This window comes from Pelobates fuscus, chromosome 4 (genome assembly GCF_036172605.1).
Source record: "Pelobates fuscus isolate aPelFus1 chromosome 4, aPelFus1.pri, whole genome shotgun sequence".
Taxonomy (NCBI): domain Eukaryota; kingdom Metazoa; phylum Chordata; class Amphibia; order Anura; family Pelobatidae; genus Pelobates; species Pelobates fuscus.
In genome coordinates, this window is record NC_086320.1 from 351,710,503 (window position 1) to 351,729,730 (window position 19,228).

Genomic DNA, 19,228 nt, shown 5'->3' on the forward strand with positions numbered 1-19,228 from the left:
CTGATATAACTCCCCAACTGTTTTTGTTTCATTTAGAGATGCCAAGGGTTAATACAAAGTGCAAAATCCTCTTGATTCATATTTTTATGGCAATTAAAATAGTTATGGCCAGGAACTGGAGAAACATAGGCCCCTTAAATTGGCATGACATTTGTTCACAAGTGGATTTCCAATACAGGATGGAAGCAGGCATAGCATTAGACAGAGTATCCAAAGAGAAATATGACGAAATTTGGGCCCCTTGGGTTAGATATCTAAGATCAAATGATTAAATCCCATGCCCCATCAAATCCCCAATATCACCTTCTCTCTGTTAGGCAAGTTAGTGTTTTTTGTACGAGTATGAATCAAGTCAATTTGTTTACTTTTTTTGACATGAATATATTTATTGTAAAAAAACGAAAAAATAAAATAAAATTTGGTCTTATATATTATATATGATATGCATAATCTGTAAACACAGCAATATAGTATAGTAATCTATTTTGTAAATATGTTTATGGACGAAATTTAAGTGAAAAATAAAGATATATTAAAGGAATACATGTATGTATTTCTATTGCTGAAATGTTCTTTAACTTCACTTTCTAAAATCAAAAAGTGACAGTGGCCACACTGATAGAAGGGAACTTATAGTCCCAAAACATTGGTATTTTCGTTAGTATAGGTTACCTTTAAGTATATGGTTTATTGTTATAAAACACTGCATTGTTCAGTTAAGAAATTTTATAAAATGTGCTCAATGTGATTGATAAAAACAAACAAGCATGTGAATGTATACTTTCAGGACAGATCACCAGAATGGATGAGACGGACGATAAAATTGCAATAGTGGGAATTGGCTGTAATTTTCCAGGTGGTGAGTTTTCCATCAATGACCTGCCATATGTAAAAAATAAAGCCATGAAAATTGTCAAAACGCAGTTGTTTTAAAACTTTTTTTACAGCAAACTAGGGTGCCACTAGTCTGCTTTGGGTACTGTTCTGCAAAACTGGATCCCAGGGACCCGACCTACAGGTTTAAATATGTCCAGTGGACAGATTTCAAGATGCAGAAGGGGACAGGGCACTAGAACCATACATAGAGTTTAGTTCTTTAGCTGCGCCCAGTGCATGCTCTGCCTTGACAGGGTGGACTGTCACTCATTTTAGGGGAGGTTCCACCCACTTTATAAACAGACCTCCCACGCCTTTCATAGGCAGGTCCAACCCTCTGTGCAGCTTGTTCTCCTGCCTGCTCACCTCTGTCCCAAAATTGTCAGGTATGCAAGAATCTAGATCACAAATCAACTCACTGATTTATAACTGACATGCAAATCAATTTATAACTTTTTTGATATGCGGTTTTCTGGATTTTATTTTATAAGTATCCTGTCCCTCCCTGTTAAAATACACCTACCATTAAATTATAGACTGGTCATTTCTTTGCCAGTGGACAAACGTTCAAAATCAGCAGGGGATCAAATACTTTTTCCCCTTACTGTAGAAATCATGCTATTAAAGGGCATCCGGCCTCTGATCTAAAAGCCAAAGTCCTACAGTGACCCAAAGGGCCTCAATCACTGCCCTCATGGCCACTCTGCCCTTCCCTTCTATCTTCGGGTCCCTGGTGCCAGCCACCCATGCTGCATCCTCTCTTGCTCCTCTGTACTGCAGTCTGGAAGCAGAGAGGAAGTGAAGTTTAATCACTTCCTCCCAGAACAAAGTAAATAAGTAAATTCAAAGAAAATTTAAAATTTAAGGCCAACGTATCTCAACCAAAACTATAGATGACATATATTTTTCCAAAGACAAAAGTAGGTGATAAACTTGCTCATTCTATTTTTCATTTGTCATTAAATTGTCATTTAACAGGTGAAGGGATAGATAATTTTTGGAAAGTTCTTGTTGAAGGAAGGAATTGCACTGTTGAGATACCAGCTGAACGCTTTGACATAAAACACTGGTGGGATACAGATTCCAGTAAACCTGGCAAAACGTATACAAGTCGAGCTGCTCTTGTAGACGGGTATGTGTGTCACTTTCAATAATCAGAATAAGTGTCAAAATATATGAAAGCAGAGGAAAAATTTAGAAAATAGGCTCTGTGTTCCGAAATAAAAAGACAAAAGGTAAAGAGAAACAGCAACAAACAAACCTATATTCCTAAAGCTTTATTGCCCCTGACTCTAGTTATAGAGCACCCCCGTTTTATTTTCATAAAATAATACATTTATTTACCTCTTCTCCTCAGAGATCAAGATGGGTCAATTTAGTGGTCTTTTACAAATTCACAAACTAACATTTAAATAAAAAAAAACAAGCTTTATATTTACCCATAAATATATTAGTTTCCCACCGGTGACATCATATGACATCTTTAACCAGTAGGAATAAAAATGGTTGTGGAATATTATATTCCACACATCTAAAAATGTACATGGTTTGCCAAGGTTCCTGTACTTATCTCCCCTCACCAGCTCACATAAACTCAGAAAAGGAACATTACAAGTGCTGAATACAGACTCCCTAAGTAGACAGGAGCCAGTAGGCAGGCACCTACTCTGCCTAATCGAAAATCCAGGCCCTGAGTATGGTCTTTAGGTCATTAGAATTTTACTTTAAACATATTTTATACAGAAAGTGCTAAAAATAAAATAAAAAATAAAACCACGTCTTAAAAAATATTTGTCTACTATTATAATGATTGGACCATATTTGTTAACTTTATAGATTTAATGAATTTGACAACAAACTCTTTGGGATTCACAATTCCGAGGCGGAGAATATGGATCCTCAGCACAAATTACTGCTTGAATGTACCTATCGTGCCCTGGAGGATGCTGGCTATCCAATGGAAAGGGTCAATGGAACGCAAACTGGTGTCTTTATAGGTAGCAGATTTTTACCAACAACTGAAATATATTTTGTTGAATGTTTGTGGGTTCTTTTATTACTTTTTATTGTTTTTATCACAGACATTCTTCAGTAGATACATAAATATACCAAAACCAAAACATTTAGTAATTGGGTTGTTCTATATGTTTACTCAAGAGCACTGGTTTTCATTGTTGGCTGTTGTATTACAAGTTACATAATTTACTACCTGTCTGATTTATGGGAAATACAACACAATAGTTGAAGGACAACTTTGGATATCACTGACATTGGAGCATCAGTCGGTTAATTTCCTCTGATAAGGGACGTTTGAAGTTAATTGTATCCCCTAGATGAGACGGGAGCTGAGAAGTTATATGATGGGCAATTGTTAGCCATATAATGTGTAATATATACAATGTGATAAGCTTGACATATAATTTTCTTGTTTTAGGTCTCATGAACAGAGATTTCGATGTGATAGATAATAACGCTGCTGAATCCATCAATCATTTTAATGGCACTGGGACTGCAACAAGTATTGCAGCAAACAGGATATCTTACTGCTTCAATCTGACTGGACCATCCCTGGCAATAGACACAGCATGCTCATCCTCTCTTGTAGCTCTGCATTACGCCTGCCAAGCCATCAAAAATGGTACAGGCAGCATTTATAGAAGGCATCTACCTTCTTTTAAATACATTTATTTTAAGAAACTCGAGATACCTGCATTTCTTGCATGTATTGTAAGAGCAATGTGTTTGAATGTTTCGTTGCAAAGATATCTATGGCCAATATTGATATGATATGAAAGAAACCTGTTGCAGAATGAAATATTTCCTGGATTCAATAATCAATAGAACAATGCAAAAAACTTTAATGTACATGCTTTTTAAAATTTATTTACTTATTTATCTGTCTACCTTTTGCAGTATTTTCGTTTCTATTTATCGTTCTCTTAATATTTAAAATATTTAAAAATTTGCCAATATGTTATATTTTGCCAATGCTTTTCAAATTATTTAATATCTTTGGGTAAACTTTTAAAGTCATTTAATATTTTGAAACACGTTTTAATATTTAGATTTTTTTTATTATATTGATTTTTTTTTTTATGTACGATACATTTTTTTAGATTTTAATATAAAAAAAAACCCCAATATTTTATCCAAAAATTATACCATTTGAAAAGCTATCCAAGTATATTAAATGAAGACTTTGGTCAGTACAACATCCCTCATGCTCTGTAACATACCACATATTACATAATTACATGCCACTATGTTTCTTGCACCCATTCCTATATAATTCTGGTGGAGATGCTCGTCAATATTATGTGAAAACTGATTTCAAACCATTTAAAGAATCCCTTACTAGGCATCTGTTGAAAGCAGCTACATCAATTGTAGACCCAGGACATACTTGAAAACGAGAGAAATCTCAATGTCCTTCCTGGTAAAACTTTTTTTAAAATAAATACATTTCACATGCAGAAGTCCAGAGCACCCTTTTTAACAGCTACGATCTAAAGAAATAGATTAGAGTAGTGGAAGAAACATAGAAACATAGAATGTGACAGCAGATAAGAACCATTCGGCCCATCTAGTCTGCCCAATTTTCGAAATACTTTTATTAGTCCCTGGCCTTATCTTATAGCTAGGATAGCCTAAGAGCTGAAGGTTTTCCTGCATGTATGTAGTTAATTTTGTGTGGTGGGTTAACAAATCCAGTGGGCAACAACAATTCTCAGACACTCACTGGTAGTTTTTCACAGAAATGGGAGGCATTTCTGAATAGGGAGAAGTATTGGAGAAAGGAAAATAATTTTTATAATCTTTCTCTATTCCCTCCTTTATCTTCTGATGCTGATCTTCTTGAACTCATTTGCTTTGTTCAAAGTTTTCCAGATCACTTTACTGATTGTAGGCACATGTATGCAAATAGATTCTCTCCATTTATGTATTATATTCTGTACCAATATCAGCTGTCATTTTATTGGTACGCTATTGTTACATATAATTATTTAAAAAAAAAAAAAAAAAGCTTAAAATAGAGCAACTTTAAGACTACCGGGAACACAATTAGGGTAGAATAAAATATGAAACACCAGTTCATTGCACCTTTTTCATTGCTTTTTAAAATTACAAACAGGAGACTGTGAGATGGCGGTGTGCGGTGGTGTGAGCTGTATCATCGAGCCTCGAGTCTTTGTTACCCTTTCTAAAGCAAAAATGATCTCTCCAGATGGACTATCTAAACCTTTCTCCAAAAAGGCTGATGGATATGGAAGAGGAGAAGGATGTGGTATAATTATTCTCAAGTCCTTGGGAAAGGTATATTTCATTTTATTGTTTTGAATATTTCTATCGTATATCTTCAATATAGTATCTCAATAACTCATAGAAATGCAACTCACGTTTACAAGAATTGTGGACATTTTGGCAATTGTAACAAGATGACTTTAAAGTAATCTTTGGACTGCCCAAACTGGAGTATAAAGTGATTTATTTCATTTTTGTTAATTCAGGTTACTGTCATATTAACTCTTTTTTTAATTGAATTATTTTTTTAATGAAAAACTATTTTGTCCAAAATAATTTTTCATAAATTAAAACTGTCACTAGGTTTTATTAGTTTAGTTAAAATAAAATGTTACATGTATTGTAGTCCCTGTAGGTAATACTATGTAATGCATTCATGAAAGCAAATATCTATTTTCAGGGGAACAGCAAAGGCAAGAATGAGCCTTCAAAGAAAAGGCAGTGTCTACATTACTGCCTAGTAATACATCTAGTGGCAATTATTTAGATGACCACTAGAGGTGCTTCCTGAATTAGTACTGCACAGCACTAATGTTCAGCCTCTCCACACTCTGCATGGAGACAATGATTGCTCCACATAGAGATGCATTGATTCAATGCATCTCTACAAGCAGATGCTGATTGGCACAGTGTAGTGTTTTGACAAATGCGCATTAGCTTCCCAATGCTTTCCTACGGGGAAAGAATTGGATTGGCTGAGATAGTCAATTCTGAGGATCTCAGCCAAGGAGGCGGGGCAGGTCCAGCACAAGTGGATCCGTGCAGTGCTGGAATAAAGGTGAGTTTTTACCTTATTTAGGGAAGGTAAGAGGGATGGGGACGGCGGAGGGGCATAATTTTTTCGTTTTATTGGTCTTACTTGTTTGATTGTAAAAGTTTGGTTTGTTCTGATGTTCAATATTAACTAATTCATTAGCAAAACTGTAGGAGATATTGCCAGCAGAATTTTACCCTGTTATACTGCACTCGTGTCCATTAGTCATAATTTAGAGAACTACAGAGCTAGTATGAATCATCTCTAACAGAACACAATGCTATTTTGAATAATAGTTATATGGACTTCTACAGGTGATACCAAGAAATAGCATTTTCAAATTCCCATTTATTTGGTCTGTTTTTCTCAACAGGGTTTGTCTGCTGTTAAATCTAGAAATGTCATATATGGTGCTTTCATTTTATATTTCACACTTTATGTATTTTACGAATACTCTTGCATAAAGTTGTTTTTAAAAATGAAACTTTTTGAGTATAAATATGTAGAATATGCAGTGAAAGATTTATTTTACAAAACAGCATTGAATGACAACAGAAAATCGATTGTAATAATATTTTTTAGCACAGCCAGTTATATTTGAGTCTTAATTAATCACAGTGATGCAGTTACTCTTATATGTAAAGTATCACTTGCAGTTAGGGAACAAAAGTAAAAATGTCAAACCATCAGTAAGGTGTAAAATTGTAGCATACACCTGTGCAACAAATCAGTAAATAAAATAAATGTGATAGGAATTAAAATTAGAAAAAGGTATATTAAAATAATTAAAACACTTTATGTGCCGTGTTTTCCTAAGGGATACACTGAACCATGAATAGTTAGTGATTGCAAAAAACCTTCAAACATTAGGCTTAAGATTTGGAAAAAGTCTCCAACTCCAACTCTCCAACTCAGTGATATCCAGGGCATGACTATTTTGGCCCGAATTGTTCTAATTTTGTTTTCAGTTTGCCACTATTTATTGAATAGTGAGTATTCCTTTAAATGTCTTATTGTTTTATATTGCATAATACAATATCATAAACCTACATGCTCATATAAAGAGGATACGAATGCACCATTCACATTTCTGATAAAAGCTGATACTATCTACATTCCCTTAGGTTTGTCAACACAGGTTTGTATTTAGAAAACAATAAAACTTTTTTAAACAACTCATACACCAACTTAAATGGACATCTATTGTTCAATTCCTGGAAGCTTTAGACATCTCTCAAGATGCTGATCACCGAGCCTAACAGTTAAACTGTGGAATGTAGCAATTTAGTTGTCTTCTCAACTGTGGCAGGTAGTCTGGACCTCACACGCTTGCTTAGTATCTTATACCCTTTGCAATTAAAGCATGTAGTAGAGTTTTGTCAACTGCAACAAAGTAAAAAATAAGGTAGAAAAAAAGAAAGAGAGAAAAAAAAAAGAGTTGTGTCCATAAGCAAGAGGCACCCCTCTGAGCTCAGAGATTGCATCGGCCTCAAGCCCATTGAAAGGACGTTAGCCGGGGTAAATTATCACAAAAGAAGATACAAGTTTGCTCCCTACCCAAGGAGTTCATACTATCATAAAGTTTTGGTGGTCTCATTAAAGGACCACTATAGTGCCAGGAAAACATACTAATTTTCCTGGCACTATAGGGTCTCTAGGTCCCCCCACCCTCAGGGCTCCCCTCCCACTTGGCTCTAGGGCGTGTAAGGGGTTAAATCTTACCTGTTTTCCCCTGCGGGGCTCCCTCTGCGCAGGGAACTCTCCTCCTCCTTTTCACCGTCATCGGCTGAATACGCATTCAGCCAGTCCATAGGAAAGCATTCTCAATGCTTTCCTATGGACGCTGGCGTCTTATCACAGTGAAAATCACAGTGAGAAGCGCGGAAGCGCCTCTAGCGGCTGTCAATGAGACAGCCACTAGAGGCTGGATTAACCCATAGGTTTGAGAAACTGCTATGTTTACAGCAGAAAGGGTTAATCCTAGATGGACCTGGCACCCAGACCACTTCATTAAGCTGAAGTGGTCTGGGTGCCTATAGTGGTCCTTTAATTATTATTATTATGATATTTATAGAGCGCCGTCAAATTCCGCAGCGCTTTACAATGGGTGGACGAACAGACATTGTGACATGAGCTCAGAGATTGCATCGGCCTCAAGCCCATTGAAAGGACGTTAGCCGGGGTAAATTATCACAAAAGAAGATACAAGTTTGCTCCCTACCCAAGGAGTTCATACTATCATAAAGTTTTGGTGGTCTCATTAAAGGACCACTATAGTGCCAGGAAAACATACTAATTTTCCTGGCACTATAGGGTCTCTAGGTCCCCCCCACCCTCAGGGCTCCCCTCCCACTTGGCTCTAGGGCGTGTAAGGGGTTAAATCTTACCTGTTTTCCCCTGCGGGGCTCCCTCTGCGCAGGGAACTCTCCTCCTCCTTTTCACCGTCATCGGCTGAATACGCATTCAGCCAGTCCATAGGAAAGCATTCTCAATGCTTTCCTATGGACGCTGGCGTCTTATCACAGTGAAAATCACAGTGAGAAGCGCGGAAGCGCCTCTAGCGGCTGTCAATGAGACAGCCACTAGAGGCTGGATTAACCCATAGGTTTGAGAAACTGCTATGTTTACAGCAGAAAGGGTTAATCCTAGATGGATTAAGCTGAAGTGGTCTGGGTGCCTATAGTGGTCCTTTAATTATTATTATTATGATATTTATAGAGCGCCGTCAAATTCCGCAGCGCTTTACAATGGGTGGACGAACAGACATGTAGTTGTAACCAGACAAGTTGGAAACACAGGAACAGAGGGGTTGAGGGCCCTGCTCAATGAGCTTACATGCTAGAGGGAGTGGGGTAAAATGACACAAAAAGGTAAGGATAGTATTAGACTAGTGACAGTTGCAGAAGAGAAATCAGTTGGGAGCTATTAACAGTTTAATTGATACGCTTTTATGAAGAAGTGGGTTTTTAACGATTTTTTGAAGGAGTGGAGACTGGGTGAGCATCTAACGGAGAAGGGAAGCGAGTTCCACATGAACGGTGCAGCCCTCGAGAAATCTTGAAGGTGAGCATCAGAGGTGGGAGTACGGATAGAAGATAGACGTAAGTCTTCAGCAGATCGTAAGGGCCTAGACGGGACATACTTGTGTATAAGGGAGGATAGATAGATGGGAGCAGCATTATGTAGCGATTTGAAAGCAAGAACCAGAATTTTAAATTGAGCTCTATATTTTATAGGAAGCCAATGTAGGGACTGACAGAAGGGTGAGGCATGGGAGGTGCGGGCGGACAGGAAGATGAGCCTCGCCTCCGCATTCATTATGGACTGTAACGGCGCAAGTTGGGAGCACGTAAGACCACTGAGAAGCGGATTACAGTAGTCAAGGCGAGAAAGGACAGTGGAATGGACCAACACCTTAGTCGCATCTGGCATTAAGTAGGGGCGGATGCGCGCAATGGTTTTGAGATGGAAATGACAGGATTTGGCGATGGAAATGACAGGATTTGGCGATAGATTGAACATGAGGCTTGAAGGAGAGGTGGGAGTCAAAGAGAACACCTAGGCAGCGAGCCTGCGTGGTGGAGCTGATGGTAGCACCGTTGACTTCGAGGGAGACAGACACGGGAGTAACAACACTTGAGGGAGGAAAGACTAGAATTTCAGTTTTGGTCAAGTTTAGTTTAAGGAAGTGGGCAGCCATCCAATTAGAAACAGCAGAGAGGCAGTCAGAGACACTAGTCAAGAGGGACGGGGAGAGATCAGGAGAGGACAGGTAGATTTGCGTGTCATCTGCATAGAAATGAAATTGGAAGCCAAAGGAGCTGACGTTGGCAGGCGGGCATTCCCTCCAATGGCCATTGGAGCAACTAAATAACCTCAATATGTCTAAATATACATAGGGATTAAGGAGAGAGTGCAGGTAACATTTTTTCTTTTCTTTGGTTTTTACTATATATTGGGGCTGATGTGTACTGTAGTCCTTGCAGCCGGCCCAGTAGTGCTGGGAGTGAGTGCAGGACTTCTCTTTTTGTATTTAAATTTTGAATGGTGTTTGAATGAAAATTTTGCTTGAGTGTGTAGAGAGGCAATCTGTATCCCAGTTATATAGGGTAAGTTTTTGTTTTTTTTGTAAATTGAGAGTTAACAGTGGTACTAATACAGCTATAAAAGTAGTACCATTGTGATGTAAAATAAATGGTTCACTTTTCTTATGACTTGAAATAATAATAAAACCTAGAATACTAGTCATTGAATAAGTTCTACTATAATGTACTGTGTAAATGTATTGTTCTGCTTTGTATTCTAGGCAAAGGAGGATAACAGCAAAGTGTGGGGAGTTATATGTGCCAGTGCGGTAAATCAGGATGGAAAATCAGTGACACCATTAACCAAACCATCTCAAAGACAGCAGGAAGCTTTGCTAAAAACAATCTATTCTATCATTGACCCATCTACAGTGCAGTACGTGGAAGCTCATGGCACTGGAACCCCTGTTGGGGATCCTGTGGAAGCAGCCAGCATTGGAAACATTATTGGGAAAAATCGTCCTACTGGATCACCTCTAAAGATCGGCTCAGTTAAAGGAAATATTGGTCACACAGAGTCTGCTTCCGGGGTGGCTGGTTTAATTAAAGTTCTCCTAATGATGCACCATGAAGTGATTCCTCCATCATTGTATTATTCCAAAGATCTAGGAATTATACAAATAGAAGAAGCCAATTTAACTATTCCAATAACTCCTGAAAAATGGACGCACGATGGAAAACTTGGCAGAGTGGCTAGCATTAACAGTTTTGGGTTTGGGGGGACTAATGTTCATGTTGTGCTGAAACAACATAAACAAAATTCCTCAAAATGTTTATCAAAAAGGCCTGTTGAAATTTTTGTTGTATCTGCAGCTTCCAGTAAATCCCTCCAACTCACCATTGAAGACACAAAGCAGCAGTTAAACAAAGTGGACTCTTTGTCTCTGGAGAACTTGGTCTACACATCTGCATGTAGAAGAAGCCACAGAAACTTCAAATTTAGAAAAGCATTTCTAGCATCGTCCTTAAAACATTTACAAGAACAACTAGCAAAAGCAAACAATGAATCATTTCCTGCACAAAGAAGTCCTGAACTAGTGTTCGTGTTCTGTGGTAATGGACTTCTATATAAAGGGATGTGCAAGATGTTACTGAGATCAGAACCGGTATTTAGAAAGAAATGCATTGAGATAGATGAGTTACTTCAAGTGTATACATCTCTTTCCATGGTGAAGTTACTAGAGAGTGAGTTTGATGACTTCTCCAGACCAGACATTGCACAGTTACTGCTCTTTACCATTCAGACTTCATTAGTGGCTCTACTGAGACATTGGGGGGTCAAACCAGACACCATCGTTGGACACTCAGTTGGAGAAGTTGCTGCCGCCCATTGTTCTGGACTTCTTTCACTTCAGGATGCTGTAAAAGTGATTTATTACAGGAGCACATTGCAATCCAAAGTCACTGGAGGGAAAATGCTGGTAGTGAGCAATATACCTGTGACCGAAATATCAACAGATATCAGGTCATACGGACAAAGAATAAACATGGCCGCTTATAATAGTCCTACCTCATGTACAGTGTCTGGCGATGCAGAATCAATAGTAAAACTCTATGATCAATTAAACCAACAGTACAGCAAAAGGAACATATTTCTACATCTACTTGACGTTCCTGCTGCATATCACAGCCACATGATGGATCCTATTTTAGCGGAGATAGAAGACAAACTGCAAAATTTGGAAGCACAAACACTTGAAACTGACATTATCTCCACAGTGACTGGATTGAAAGCTTCTAAAGGGGATTTTACAACTGGAGGATACTGGGCTAGAAATATCCGTGAACCAGTTGAATGTGAACAAGCAATAAAATCTTCAATTACTGGTAAACAAAATCCAGTGTTTATTGAAATTGGGCCAAAGAGAGCTTTACAAAGGTACATCGTGGACATTTTAGGTGAGAGCTTTGTTATTTTACGTGCTAGTATGCCCTTTAAAGAATATGAGACAATATTCTCTATCTTGGTTAAACTTTTCCAAGAAGGATACAATCCTGACTGGTGTAAAGTCTACGAAACATATACGTTTTCACCAGCAGCTCTTCCCAGATATCAGTTTGACCATATGAAACAAGACGTTAAGTTTGAGAAAATCCGTCAAGGAAACCAAGGTCTCACAATTTCAGGTCATCCTCTGATACATCATGTGAGTGAAGACTTCATGGAATGTCGATGCACTATTTCTAAAGCCATCACACCCTATATCTATGAGCATAAGAACAATGGATCAATTCTCGTTCCAGGTTCATTTTACATGGAGCTTGGCTTAGCAGCTGCTTCGTTTATTTTAAAACCAAAAGTTCCTTTAAATTCTCTTGAAATAAACATAACATTTTCTAGACCATGTCTTCTTACCCAAGACAGTATTGATCTTACAACAAGGCTAAAACAAGAAGAGAAAGTGACTTATTTTGAAATCTTATCTTCGCATGTTTATGCATCAGGAGAAATTCGAAGAACAAACATGGCTGAAGAAAAAAGAATTTCCCTTCTCAACATCTTCAAAAGATGCTCATATGTTTTTGAACAGGAAAAGATGTATCAAATATTGTCTAAGTTTGGTTTTGAGTATGGGAAAGTTTATAAGGAGCTCCATGAAATACATTATGGACAAGAATTTAAAGAAGGAATTGCTGGAGTCACAGTAAGTGAGGAGATTACAGGAACAATCCATGAATATTGTATCCATCCTGTTGTCCTAGACTACTTTCTTCAGATGCTTGTTATTGTTACTGTAGGATCAAGAGATTACGGTGCTCTTTTTCCTTCCTCCATCGGCAGTCTTATTATTCTGAGACCTCTCCAGGAAAAAATGTTCATTTACATAAAAGTCATTAAAATAACAAAGAATGACTATGAACTATGTGGATGCTTTACTGATCACAATGGTTGTATATTAGTGGAAATAAAACATGCTAAGCTAACATCAGTCAAACAAGCATTACAAGAGAATGATTGTTTTTTCCAAAATGTATGGAAGACAACCCCAGGTTTAACAACAAAAAAAATTAATAGTAAAAGCAACCCTAGTTTTCTAGTGTTTGGTGACAACTATGGCGTAAGTCAGAAATTAATGAGGAATATACGTAATGGGTTGAAATATGTCAGCTTTATCAACTGGGAATCCAGCATTCAATTAATTAATACACTCAACATTAAAGATAAGGATGCTTTATTCATGTGGGGAATTGACAGAATTAGACTCCAGCCATCAGATTCAAACACCGTCTCACAATACTTAGCAAAGTGCTGTGAAACTTATCGACAAGTGATCCTGGCAGTGAGACAACAAAATTCTGGAGCTTCTATAAGAACAGTCACCTTCAGAACCGTTGAAAACACAGTGGATCACATTAACCCAGGATTTGCTCTTGTAGGCATGACTAGAAGTTGTGCAGCTGAGATGCCTGACATTACATTTCAATTGATTGATATCAGCTCTTCAAACGCAGACGATGTGGAAGCTCTGGCACACGTACTCTCTAATTACGAACCAAAGGATTATCCAGAAGTTTGGATCCATGAGGGTCAAATATATATAAGTGAAATCTTCCGAACCAAAATCATTGAGGAGACAAGGAGACTTGACATGCCTTTGAAAAAGTCAGACAACTTCACATTGTACACAGCTGATCCATATAAAGTAACTGAACTTTCTGCTGAAATAAATAAGTCCAATGTTATGGAGTTCACCTATGAAAATGTAGAGGTACAAATTGACCAACTATGCTCCCATACAGAAGATTTCTTTCCTGTTAGCTTTTCAAGCTGGCAGTTTGGAAATTCTCTGTACTGGAGCTCACTGTCTACTGAAAACCATAAACTGCTTACTCTGGATTTTACCGGCACGGTAACTGCAGTAGGAAAACATGTCAAGAAGCTTAAAGTTGGTGATCGGATTGCAACATGTTATCCAACAATTGCATCATCCAGAGCCACTCTTCCCGAGGCTGTGTGCTATTCAATAAAGAAGGTCCCGATATTAAAAAAGCTTCCTTGTGTATCTCACTTCATTTTAGCCTGGGAAGTTTTTCATCAACAGCTGCCTCAAGCAAACAGTAAATCCAAGCTTGTCATTGTCTGCACTAATCCAAAGTCTGTTTTGTGTATGATTCTTGCTAATGCAGCAAAAAGTAAAGGTTGGGAGCCAACAATATCTTCAAATATTGATTTAAAAGCAAAACAGTGCAATGCCATGATTATCCTGCCTTCATCCAAAACCATCTCATTGGAGGATATTTCTCAACTATCCTTGCTTCAGGATATAGTTATTATACAAGACCGTAGAAATAAAGAAAGTTTCCAGACTGAAAATGGTTATTGGACTGAGAATACATACATTCACCTACTCAATCCTGCTACAATCTTTCAGAAAGCATATATAAACGAGATTGCTAAAGATTTATACAAATGGCTGCAATCAATCCATACAGATGTGTTTCTAAGTCTACAACACACAGTTACTCTCTCTGGGGTTAATGGCTATATTGATGATGAAAGATTTAACTATTTCACTTGCCAGAGTTTACCAGTTATTGACCTTGACCAAACCAGCATCTCAGGTGTTCCATTGTCTATCAAAGAGGAAACACTTTTCAAACATGATGCTGTTTACATAGTCACAGGTGGACTGACTGGTCTAGGATTTGAAACCGTGAAGTTCATTGTACAAAATGATGGTGGTCATGTTGTCATTCTGTCCAGAAGAAGTCTCACCCATGAAATGCATCAGGGCATAGCAAAAATTCAGAATGAACAGGCGGATATTAAAATAACAGCCATTCAGTGTGATATAACAAGTTACTCAGAGGTGATGGAAGCTATTAATTCCATACAGAAAATCTTCCCAAATATTCCCATCAAAGGTATTTTCCACAGTGCTGTCGTTTTGCATGATGGGATCCTAGAGAGCCTAAACTTATCACTGTTTGAGAAGGTTCTGAGACCAAAAGTGGATGGGGCAATCAATCTTCACCATGCTACAATAAAACAGGAGCTAGATTATTTTGTATGTTATTCCTCTGTTGCTTCATTTGTAGGAAATGCTGCACAAGCAAATTACGCAGCTTCCAACTCATTTCTAGACATATTCTGTCAATACAGAAGGAATATGGGTCTTTCTGGACAATCCATCAATTGGGGTGCCATCAATCTTGGACTTTTGCACAATCGCGACAATCTTCATAAGCTATTGCAAGCTAGAGGAATCCTTCTTTTTACAAAAGATGATATACACACACACCTTAAGAAATGTTTAAGACTCAATACTTGTCAACAAGGAGTTGTTAAATTTGATTTTCAGACTCTGCAAAATAACTGGACTTCGCGTATTTCAACACTGAACATGCGGCTCTCTCGTGTTGTTGCTGAATCAATCAGTAATGCATCAAACACCACCAAACCGACTGTGTCTTCTAAATGTTCAGATGTCGGCACAGACGAATATGTTCTTTTAATTGTTAGTGAACTAACCAGTGTCAGTTCATGTGATATTACTCCTGATACTTTACTAAATTCACTGGGAATTGACTCTATGTTGGGCATGACACTACAGAGCCGCATCTTTCAGGATAAAAATTTAAATATTCCTCTTGTTAGACTACTTGATCCTAGCACAACTCTCTCAACAATAATTTTGATACTTAAATTAAATGTCGATGACAGTTCAAACAATGAGGAGACTACTTCTGAGGATACCAGCTTATAGAAATGAAGTAAAGTTATTTTTGAAGTGTTTCTGGATGCAGAATCTCTACAATACAGTTATTATTGTCTGGTTGCTTTTGCTAAACATTCCGAATTGTTTTGTGTTTTCATGTGCATTAAGTAAACATTTTGAACTGTTTATAAAAATCCATCCACGCTGGACTTACTAATGAGAGGTCATCAGGGAAAACTATGCATTATCTACTGCTTATAAAGTAGAAGTTAAAATATCATAAACAAAAGATATGAATTTCTCCTATTTTAACTCATAGAATGTGATGGCAGATAAGAACCAATCGGCCCAACTAGTCTGCCCAACTCACAATGATCTAATTGGTTGTATTCTATTTTAGGAACTTATGAGCAGTCTCACTGCTTAACCATCTACCATTTAGGAGTTAGACCACATTGTTTATAAAGCCTTAGTCACACCTCCCTGCATGTGACTTGCACAGCCTTCCTAAACACTTCCTGTATAGAGTAATCTATTGTTTATACTTTATATATTACAAATTCTGTTTAATTGATCATTTCTTATTTCCTACTCTGTTAATAGCTTGCTAGATCCTGCAAGAGGCTCTGGTACGTGATTAAAGTTAAATTTAAAGAGCAGATTATACAAAGTTTTAAAGCAAGTTACTATCTGGCTGAACTGAAACCATTTTGTTTCCATGAAGTCTGTGTGAGTCACAGCCATGGGGTGTGTGACCAGGGCTGTATAAACAGAAATAATAGTGATTTAACTCATAAATGGCAGAGAATTGCACAGTGAAGCATCAGAGGAATGAGCTATAAACTAAAACTGCTTCATTAAGCTAAAGTTGTTTTGGTGACTATAGTGTCCCTTTAACAACAAAAGTAAATTAATATATTAAAAATGTTTACTGCAGTGTTCCCTCAATTAGTCCTTGGTGAAATAGTAAAACATTATTTTCCTCTGTTTGGAAGAATAAACGGCACCCCCAAAGGTCACCATGGCAGGAAATAACCAAAATGGGAGTCAGTAGCAACTCACTGAACCAGCAACAGACACCAGAGGACATCATTTCTGATCATGCCCCAGTATGTCTCTCCTTATCACATGGTCTGCCTGTGATTCAGTCCAAACCAGTGGTGGACTTGCCCACCCCTCCCGAGATTCTCCCCTGCCGGCTAGTGCAGGGCTTGCATTGTCCAAGTGCCAGCCCGGCAATGTGCCTGCAGACTGGGGAGGGAGATAAGATATCTCCCTCCCCGGTCCGCAGGCACTATCCTGGCAGCCGGCAGGGAGGGAGGGAGAGAGGATGGAGCGTTGGAGGATGGAGCATGGAGCGTTGCCACGGTTACCACTGCAACGCTCCAAATCTTGCGAGAGTGAACTCTAGCCCTGTAGCACGGGCTAGAGTTCACTGTAACCACTGGACCACCAGGGATTCCTCACTGGGACTACCAGGGACTAAGAAATTACCCCCCCTCCTCCTCAGTAAAGGTAAGAAGGGAGGGGGGGACATAGAATATTTTTTTTATAAAAAAAATAATTTAAAAGCCTCCCTACCCTCCTGAAAATTGATATACTGAAAACTGACCTTCTAAAAAGAGTAGGCTTAACATGTTTAATTAATGTACTATAAGACAAATAAAATACAGTTTACTTTTCCCACCTAATCAGGTTCAAATTAGTTTAACACATACTTCATCTGTTAACCTCCCTGTTAAATGAAATGTATCTTAACATTCACCCATTAAAAGAGATCGTGGAGTCTAGAACCATTCTGATCCCTAACCTGGCAATTATACAGACCTAATAGAATCGTAGACGACAATAACTCTAATGAATCTAGATATTAAAATACCAACAAATATCATAGCAAACAGATTGCAAACTCTAACATCATTCATTATATACTCAACTCGTGGGATCAGAATGGCATATCGACATTTGTATAATCTCAGGACTCATCCACACAGAGGCCATCATTGCTGGTAAGCCTTGAAGCACACAAGGCTTTTAACCCATTGCTTTGGCACATGTATTCAGATTCTTGAGATTTAGATATTTTTGTAAGGCAATTGTTATTATTGTTATTAACCAGTTCCACAGCATATTAGACTGAACCCACCCATAGGGCAGTCCAGAATGAAAATGCCAGCAAAAACTATCTGCATGAGAGATACAGAAACTGTAGAATATTGCATATTCTATGTTTCTATTGATTATATATATGGATGTGTGGATTGACATAAGAAACAGATGGTATCAATAAGTCACAAGGGTTTCTTTGTCTGAGAGCTCTGGAATGTGGATTTCGGGGTCTTGTCCTTATATGGCAAGAGTATGCTCTGACGTCAGTATGGGCACTTTTATATAGTAACAGAGGGACACGAGGTCTCGCTCTCTTCGCTCTTGGCTCTGGTCTCTCTCTGGGCTCTCTCTGGCTCTCTCTCGATGTAAAGATGTAAGAATGTAAAGAAGTCCAGCAATTACCATCTGCTGTTGAATGTCCATTATCTTGTAACATCATTTGTTGTTTTATTATGTATCCGTAACTAAGAATAAACCTGAAGAAACCGTAAGTCAGATTGCGTATTAGTACTTTTCAATAATATAGACATATATTATTGTGGCGAGCATTTGGCCCAAGACTATATATACAAAAGGCGTATATATATATATCAATCAACTGAAGACAAGAAGAAATTAAGAAGATTTAACTGTGACGATTCCAAACCAGTTTTTACAGAAACTCTGGACAATAGATTCTGCATTCTTTGGGCCTCGTCAGTCATGTATAGCCTGTAGGAAGTGAGCACGGGAACCCTGTCTGGATTACCCTTTTAACTATGTGAGATCCAAGTTCGTGCAACAAAAACAAAGAATATGAGAACTATGAGAATGGACAAAAGCTTAGAGGAAGAAACTATAGCTTCCTAGTTGCGAGGGAATTATTTGTTTCATTGGTATTCTAAACAGATTAAATACTTAGGCATTCGGGTACCTGCTGACCTTACTTTGTTGTACCAATTGAACTTTGCCCCCTTATTGAATCGGCTGCAGGTGGATCTTAATGCACGGTCTATACTACATATATTGTCTTTGGGAGGTGCAGTGCAGTTAAGATGACTCTACCACGTGCATTATACTTGTTTCAAACAATACCTATAAAGATTCGGAGGGCCTGCTTTGCTGCACTGACACCTGCTATAATTGCATTTATCTGGAAAGCCTAGAAACCTTGGGTTAAAATTTCCTAGCTGCTGTTTCCTAAAGTGTGAGAGACATAGGATTACCTAGCCTACTTAGATACTACCAAGCTGCTCACTTGACAAGAATAATTGAATGGCATGCATCCTCGAGGATTCGGTCGGTGATGGAGCTTGAGGGGTCAGGCAGGACAAACCCGAATATGGTATGGCTCGATAGGCAGGGTTCGTTGCACTCTGTTCGCGCATCCATTGAGGCTTTAACCATGTCACCATGTTAATGAGTATAATGAAATAAAGTAATAAAACCCACCAACATTGGAT

The 19,228-nt window shown here is 38.1% G+C and overlaps 1 protein-coding gene across 1 annotated transcript; it reads left to right on the plus strand.

The window, feature by feature from the left end:
• Positions 1-791: 791 nt before the first annotated feature.
• On the plus strand, positions 792-15,725 carry LOC134609475 (uncharacterized). Its single transcript, XM_063453147.1, has 6 exons — positions 792-859; positions 1,855-2,008; positions 2,713-2,873; positions 3,311-3,514; positions 5,009-5,190; positions 10,239-15,725. The coding sequence occupies exons 1-6, from the start codon at positions 802-804 to the stop codon at positions 15,723-15,725; spliced, it is 6,246 nt and encodes a 2,081-aa protein (XP_063309217.1). The 5' UTR covers positions 792-801.
• The last annotated feature ends 3,503 nt before the right edge of the window (positions 15,726-19,228 follow it).

What these genes read in the sequence shown, in the direction of transcription:
- LOC134609475 (XM_063453147.1), top strand. Translation starts at nt 802, where the DNA reads ATGGATGAGACGGACGATAAAATTGCAATAGTGGGAATTGGCTGTAAT. An exon ending in TGGCTGTAATTTTCCAGGTG is followed by an intron (nt 860 to 1,854) that starts GTGAGTTTTCCA and finishes GTCATTTAACAG; the next exon opens with GTGAAGGGATAGATAATTTT. An exon ending in CTGCCAAGCCATCAAAAATG is followed by an intron (nt 3,515 to 5,008) that starts GTACAGGCAGCA and finishes AATTACAAACAG; the next exon opens with GAGACTGTGAGATGGCGGTG.